General features: G+C 43.5%; 1 protein-coding gene across 1 annotated transcript; it reads left to right on the forward strand.

Annotated features, from left to right (window-relative positions):
* The first annotated feature begins 1,361 nt into the window (after positions 1-1,361).
* LOC137313367 (probable G-protein coupled receptor 139) lies at positions 1,362-2,393 on the forward strand. Its single transcript, XM_067979493.1, has one exon. The coding sequence runs from the start codon at positions 1,362-1,364 to the stop codon at positions 2,391-2,393; it is 1,032 nt and encodes a 343-aa protein (XP_067835594.1).
* The last annotated feature ends 5,967 nt before the right edge of the window (positions 2,394-8,360 follow it).

The raw sequence follows: 8,360 nt of genomic DNA on the forward strand, positions 1-8,360 counted from the left end.
GTTAGAGTAGAGTCACCACCAGTGATGATAGATTAGAGTCACCACCAGTAATGTGGAGTCGGGGCACCACCAGTAATCTTAGAGTAGAGTCACCACCAGTAATGTTAGAGTGGAGTCACCACCAGTGATGATAGATTAGAGTCACCACCAGTAATGTGGAGTCGGGGCACCACCAGTAATCTTAGAGTAGATTTTCCACCAGTAATGTTAGAGTACGGTCTCTCCCACCAGTATTAGAGCACTGTTACCCGAATAATATGAGAGTAAATTCACCGCCTGTCATAATCACAGTTCACGACAATTTTATTGATGCAATGGATGAGTTAAGATTTCGCTGAATTAATGTAAGGCCCCAAGAACCTGAAGCAGTCTCCAGAATGGACGTTCCCATCAGTGATCACAGAGCCTGCGCAGATCTCATTCCCTCTGGGATGACCATCCGTGCATTGACTTGAATGGATGGAGATTCTTGGACTGGGCTGCACAATTTCCCATTGGCGGCCCAGGCGCACTGAGGCGGCAAATCTCTCCTTGTTTGTTAAGTGACTGTAACAAACGCCAATTATTGTGTAATGTGATTTTCGCACCGGAGCACCGATTGCCCTATAAAGGGGGAGCATTTACCGATCGCATATACACTCCGATCGGAGCCTTAAATCCGGACAGAATTCACTCAGTCTTCAAAAAATGGAACGGCCAACAATACTCCAGATAAAGGATATTTATTACCCTATTCTCGCATCCTTTGCTGTTCCCGGTAAGTCAATGTATCCTGTTGTTTAATAGCTGTTGTCTATCTTACGGTTAATGATCATGTAACAGATTCCCAGAATGTCCTCATTGCAGAGTCTCTTATCCACCTGGAGAAGTTGGTGAATATCAGCGAGAATCCTCCCTGTTCTCCCGGCCGGTGAGGTGCTGTTCTGGTCGGTAGATGATGGGCCCTGTACGCTCAACTATCCTCCCTGTACTGAGAGAGGGCGAGGCTGAACCCCCGACCCCTCCAACTGTACATAGATCACTAAAGGATGTGTTTCTGAGTGTCAATGGTCAACATTTCATTTATCCCATTGTTCTCTGTTTGGTTTAAGTTGATAATTCCTCGGACTGTAGCCGCCTCCACGCAACAGGGGACTTTGAGCGATATTTGGAAAAATAATTGCAGCTCCCCTCACCTCGGCTGCAAAGAACCTTCGCGGTTCCTCCAGTTCCTGCTCTGTTACCGAGCAGCCGAGTGGGTGAAGGGGAACAAATCACAATCACCTTACCAAATATAGAGGGTTCAAGGCCACCCATGTCGGTATTTATAAGGCTCAAAGAGACCCTACCTGAAGGAAGGTATTCTCATAGTATTCTCGCATATGTATACTATTAATGATCGTCCTCTCGACCGAAATACTTACCTCTTCTCCCAATTTCTTACAGCGAACCTAGTGACAATTGTGATTCTCTCCAGAGGAAATTGCGGCCTCTCCAAATGTATCTCTGTCTACATGGTGGCCATGGCAACAGCAGATCTCCTGGTCATGATCTTCAATGTAATAGTGTATCACATTTTCAGTAAACTCTTTCCACTTTCATTCCTGTCTTATACTGCTGTGTGTACGTTCATTGTGTACATGCAATGCATCGCCCTGGATATATCGGTGTGGTTTACAGTCTCGTTCACATTTGACCGATTTGTATCTATTTGTTGTCGGAAATTTAAAATAAAGTATTGCACATTGAGAACTGCGGCCGCGGTTTTAACAACCGTCGCTGTCCTTTTGTGTTTAGATAACGTCCCCTATTGGTTTGCATATGAACCTGAACGAATAATTAACAATATGCACTGGGGTTGCCTCCCCAGACTGGACTTTTTCTCATCGCCTGCAGGTGTTGCATTCAACTCGTTCGAAAGCGTTTTAATTGTATGGATTCCTTTTGCTTTGATGTTACTGTTTAATTGTTTGACAGTCAGGTGTATTTTGGTGGCCAGTGGAGCCCGCAGGGGACTCCGGGGTCACAGCAGTGAGAACCAGAGTGATCCAGAGATGGAGAACCGAAAGAAATCCATCATTCTACTGATCACTGTGTCGGGCTCTTTTATGCTGCTGTGGCTGACATCCGCCGTGAGCTTTTTAACTACCAGACTGACAAACACAGAGCAATACCTAATCGATTATGCAAGCCCTGCGTATATCGCCACTGAAGCCGACTATCTGCTCATGTATTTGAGTTCCTGTACAAACACGTGTATTTATGCAGCTACCCAAACTAAATTCAGGGAAGAGCTGAAGAAGTTGATGAAATCACCTTGGACATTTCTTCTGACATTGGGTAAATTAATGAAAAATCAAACCAAAGCTTCCCGTCCTAACGACAGCTCAATTACAGACCGTGCTGAATTTTAGAATGGCCGTCTGGATTATTCTTCTGAAAATGAACAGGGATCAGAAAACATTTCGTCAATTTTGTGCCGTGTGTTTGATATCTGCCGCTTTCCCCGGGTGAACAGAATTGTTTCCAGCTAAAACAGCTCACTTCTTGCTCAAGATTCAAAGGGAACAGTCCTGATTAAGTTTCAGCAGTGGAGGAGAACATGTGGGCGTCAGCGTTAACTGCCTTTCACGGCAGGGACTGGAATGAGACGCCCAGTTTTGTTAATAGATAAAGCTTTAGTGTAGAAACAATGAAGGGTGTTACAATCGTGGTTATTTGTAATTCTTCTGTAATCTCGGTCTGAATGTTGCAGGCGCTGGTCTCCCCATCAGACACTGACTCCTGGCCCAATAGAACGGGGCTCCTGTCTCCTGATAAGTGATCAAATGATGGAGGCAGTAGGAACGTGACTCCTCAATGTGACATTAGGCATCTTTGTTTGCAGATTTTTATTAAAATCTCAACTGATCATTAAAATGTTGGAATGTTAAAACAGGAGAACAGACCATTCGACCCAACCAATCCCTGTCGGAGTTTACCCACCACCCGAGCAAATAGTTCCAATCACTTTACCTGCTCGGTCTCAACATCCCTTCAACCTATTTTATTCATCCATTTATACAATTTAATCTTGAATATTGATATAATTTCTGCCTCCCTGAATTCCACAGCCTCACAACTCTCCATGTGAAGAGTTTCTCCGACCCTCAGTTCTAAATCTCTTACATTTATTCTTATATTTATAGCTGTTAGTTCTTGATCCCCCAACTAATGGAAGCAATCTGCTTCCATCTATCATGTCCCGACCTTCTTAACTTAAATCACCTGGAGCCGACTCGCCAAAAGACATCAATCTGGTATCAATGCACAATCTCGTGGAAGTCAGGAAGTGCAGTTCAAGCAGTTAAATGATGGCTTTCTCTTGGAGATGGTTGTGTCCTCGCTTGTACTGAACGATGAGAAGAATGTATTTGATAGTTTTGTCACTACCTAAAATATCGGGACCATGTAGGGGGAGATTCTGGTCACAAACCTCCAGACCCCCCGATCTATTGATAGATAACCAGAAAGGGCAGGAATGGCTTGTATCGGATGTCTGGTGCTGCCTGATCTTGGGTTATGGCAATGTGTACAGAAGTGACGTGTGAAGCAACCAAAATGCGAAATGCATGATCAAGATACCGTGAAGAACGTGTCCAAGACATGGTTAGTCACGCTGACAAAACCACTACAGGAAATGGTTAGTGTGGGTCTGGAGAGTGAGAACATGTGGAAAACCAATGGGTCGATATCTGCAAAATAGAATAGATGGAGGTAGATATATGATGCTGATGAGATATTGTTAGGTGTTGACCTTAAACACTCTCACCCCAACAGAGAGGGAACTGCAAGGAAAGCGTTCATTAGACTGTCCTCAAATCTGCTTTGTTAGACTGTATTGGTTTCTCTTTATATTGTAGTTCTGTTAACCTTTAGCCTTTGCTGTTAAGCAGGAAAGCATCAGTCAATTTAAAGTACCACTGGACTGTTGGGCCAGGGATTACCCTGCAGCAATGGTCAGTTTCAGGATGAAGTAATAAGAGATTTAATTGAAGACATGCCATTGTTTACTGATTCATAAATTTCAGAGAAATTCAATCATTTCAAAACAAGGTGGGAAAGGAGTTAGTTCTACAAACATCTCGGAATACGTCATTATTTCTGATTGGTATGTATGTTACAGAAACAAAGACAGAATTATAATTAAATGTTTCACTTGGTAGAATTGCAATTATATGGATCAAGAGTGAAACTATCGACAAGATAACGAACTAAGGGAGTTATACTTGTTGCCCAATGGAAAAAGAGCTCGTTAAGTGAGGAAAACTATCGTAATTGATAAAGGAGACGTCAATTACATTCTCCTTACATAGTGTTGTATTTTAACTTTCATATAATTATGTAATCATAGAATCAGAGAATCAGAGAAAGGTTACAGCACGGCTGTACCCAAGAGCAATCCAGCTAGTCCCACACCCCCGCCCTATTCCCGTAGCCCTGCATTTCTTCCTTTCAAGTACTTATCCAGTTCACTTTTGAAGGCCATGATTGAATCTGCCTCCACCACCCCCTCGGGCAGTGCATTCCAGACTCTAACCACTCGCTGTGTAAAAACGTTTTTCCTCATGTCACCTTTGGTTCATTTGCCAATCACGTTAAATGTACGTCCACTGGTTCTTTACCCTTCCGCCAATGGGAACAGTTTTATCTCTATCTTCTCTGTCTAGACTCTTCATGATATTAAACACCGCTATCAAGTCTCTCCTCAACCTATTCTCTTTCAAGGAGAACAACCCCAGCTTCTCCAATCTATCCACGTAACTGAAGTCCCTCATCTCTGGAATCATTCTGGTAAATCTCTTCTGCACATTCCATAATTGTGTGCAATTTCACGTGGAGTGATTGAGAGAAATGTATGAAAATTTGATGTTTGTCATGAGCACTCGGATTGGTAAAGCCCTAAGATACTGATCTCCGAACTGTAACACGTTTGTGTTCACAACTAACTATCGTCCGGTGTGGTAATAATGTCTACTTTTTAAGAGTATTTTTAAATCCTATCGCATGTTCTGTGTGCTTAATAAAGCTATGACACCTCTCTTCAATATTCATGAACCTTATTGAAAACCTTACACTAACAATAGCTGTTGTACTTTAATTGTGAATGGGATTCATTTATTAATTGTGATTAAATGTCCCCTTTATCCATCACTCTTTAACCTTCCACTTCATCCCGAGGTTCTCCAAAAGACAAACTCCACTTGGTTTCAGGTCCTTGTGGAGCACAGGCTCTGCCAATCCAGCTGGTAGCCAGCTTCTGGGGGAAGTGCTGATGAATTGCGGGCAGTTCTGTGTATTCGGCACATTCTCATTTAACTGGATTCAGATCAACAAAAGTATTTAAGGCAGGATTCAGGCAGCAGGCAGGGGTTTTAATTCCATCAGTCAGCGATTACTCTGCCCCAGCTACAATCGTGGGAAGGGGATGTGCGATCAACCACATTATCCAAAATCACCGAATAAAGTTAACCATTGAATTACCGTGTCAAATTCAATCCCATGTTTCCCGCCCCCTGTTTCTAATTAATTAGTTGTTGTATTCCCTTGAGTTTCTCTATTTATAATTAAATAGTTACAGTTCTCCTAATAATCCCATCTCCTCTATTTCTGATTAAACCGTTTCAGTCTTCGCATGCCCCTACTTCTAAATAAACAGTTACTGTATTCCCTATATTCCCTTTTCTTCTATTTCTCATTGGGCAGTTGCTATATTCCCTTGAATTTCGTTGTCCTCCATTTATAATTAAACACGTCCTGTGTTTTCTTGTCACCTACTTCTAAGTATATGGTTTGTGTGTTCCTTTAGTCCCCATTTCGAATTAAAGAGTTGCTTTATTCTGTTCTTGCAGAGAGCCAGCACGGATTCGATCGACCGAAAGGCCTCCTTCCATGCTGTAACCATTCTATGATCCTATGATATTCTCCAAACTTCTCCTTGTCTCATTTTTAATTTCGACCTGGATGGATGGTTTTTGCAAACTGCCGATCAGTTTATGACTTTACACCTTGCAAACTGACCTACTTGGTAATGCTGCCTGGATGGTTATGTGTCAAATGCCTCCATAGCGCAGCAGGCAGCGCGTCAGGCTTATAATCTGAAGATCCTGAATTCAATCCTCAGAGAAAGCATCACCAAGCTCATCTTTCCATAAGACCAAAATCAAGAATGTTTGCTTCCTGCAGCACACCAAAAGATTTGCTGCCCCTTGACCTCTCTGTACCGTCGCATGCAGTGAAGCTTAAGAAGTACATGGACCATGGATCATGGGCTCGCTGAAAACTGACGCCACTTTTGTTTCTGGACAATTGACCCAAGTCAAAGGTGAGTCGAGACTGCAAGAATCGATCCTGATGTCTCTCACATTGTCAGTGAGCACTCGACCAGAATCATAGAAAAGATACAGCACGGAAGGAGACCATTCGGCCCATCGAGTCCGCACTGGCTCGATGCAAGTGTCATCCAGCTAGTCGCAGCCCTGCATTTTTTTACCTTTCCATGATTGAATCACCTACTCGAGCAGTGCACTCCAGATCCTAACCACTCACTGTGTAAAAACGTTTTTCCTCATGTCTCCTTTGGTTCTTTTGCCAATCACCTGAAATCTATGTCTTCTGCCCCTTTACCCTTCCGCCAATGGGAACTGTCTCTCTCTATATACTATGTTTAGACCCTTCATGGTTTCGAAAATCTCTATCAAATCTGCTCGCAACCTTCTCTGTTCCAAGGCGAACATAACCATCTTCTCCAGTCTATCCACGTAACTAAAGTCCCTCATCCCCGGAATCATTGTAATAAATCTCTTCTGCACCCTTTCTAAGGCCGTCACATCTTTCCTAAAGTGCGGCGCCCAGAAGTAGACACAATCCTCCAGTTGTGGCCGAACCAGTGTTTTATAAAGGTTCATCATGACTTCCATACTTTTGTCGTCTATTTATGAAGCCCAGGACCCCGTGTGCTTTTTAACCACTTTCTCAACCTGCCCTGCCACCTTCAATGATTTGTGCACATACACCCCCAGATCTCTGTTCCTGTACGCATTTTAGAGTGTGCCCTTTATTTAATATTGCCTCTCCTGTTTATTCCTTCCAAAATGCATCACTTTGCATTTTTCTGCGTTAATTTTCATCTGCCACATGTCCGCCCACGCAACCAGCGTGTTTATATCCTCTTGAAGTCCATCACTGTCCTCCTCACTGCTTACTACCCTTCCAAGTTTTGTGTCATCTGCAAATTTGGAAATTGTGCCCTGTACACCCAAGTCCAAGTCATTAATATATATCAAGAAAAGTAATGGCCCCAGCACCGTCTGCATACATCCCTCCAGTCCGAAAAAACAAACGTTCACCATTACGCTGTTTTCTGCACCTTAGGCAATCCTGTATGCATGTTTCTGCTGCGTCCTTTATTCCATATTTCAGATTGTTTCTTGTAAATTGCCAATCACAGCAGTTGCTCCGCACTCGCCTCCAAGCAGCTCCACGACCAGCAGAGAAATCTTGCCTTGGGTTGGCCGCCTCCCTGAATACAATCAATACTTTGCTCCAATCGGCGATATCGAGCCTGATGCTGAGAAGAGCCGGAGCCTGCGGAAGGCAGACGAGGTCACTGGGAAGGAACAGCGGCCCCGAGCTAAAGGGAGCAATTAGAGCCGTGTCTGTCTGATTGACTGATGGAAGGCTTTTTTGCCTGAAAGCAGTTTAAACTGTTGTTACTCAAAGGCACTCTCTGCTGGTGAACAGAGGCAAATGCTCGAACAAAAAGCCGTGCTCGGGCAGACACAGAAAGCTTTAAGGTTTGAGAAAGGAAAAGAGGTCTCCTGTGCCTCAGCACCAACATGTTAAGCTCTCGGCTGCCTGTAAAGTTAAGAGAGCGGCCTTGAGCTAGTAGCTACTTACTCCAAAAGCACGCTTGCTTCTTCGAGCCAGAATTAAACCAGCAAACTAAAGATGACTTTGCTTTGTTTTCGACTACAGTCCTCTGCACTCCTCGGTGAGCGATCGAAGGGAAGCCGCAAAGATTGCTCTCTTTGGTGATTGTTCACTGTGCGCCTTTTGACTCTCCCGGACTCGTGGAGTCACGTGGGCATGACCGAGACTGACTTGGTACCTGCTCATACCGCAGCGCTGTGGGAGTGTGAGCTCCGACTTACTCTCCACAATCTGGGCCAGTGGATCAATGGGTAACGTGTCTAATTACAGGTCAGAAGATTGTAGGTTTGATTTCTAGATTGCTCGAAGGTTTCTGCACACTTTTTTAAATTACAAAATATGCTTTATTTCATAAAATTTAAGAATCCACAGAGTTCAATCTAAACACCACAGTTTCAAAGCAATATAAT

Source organism: Heptranchias perlo, unplaced genomic scaffold (assembly GCF_035084215.1).
Source record: "Heptranchias perlo isolate sHepPer1 unplaced genomic scaffold, sHepPer1.hap1 HAP1_SCAFFOLD_47, whole genome shotgun sequence".
NCBI classification, from domain to species: Eukaryota; Metazoa; Chordata; class Chondrichthyes; order Hexanchiformes; family Hexanchidae; genus Heptranchias; species Heptranchias perlo.

Excerpts from the sequence above, each read along its gene's own strand:
- LOC137313367 (XM_067979493.1), top strand. The coding sequence starts at position 1,362 with ATGTATACTATTAATGATCGTCCTCTCGACCGAAATACTTACCTCTTC.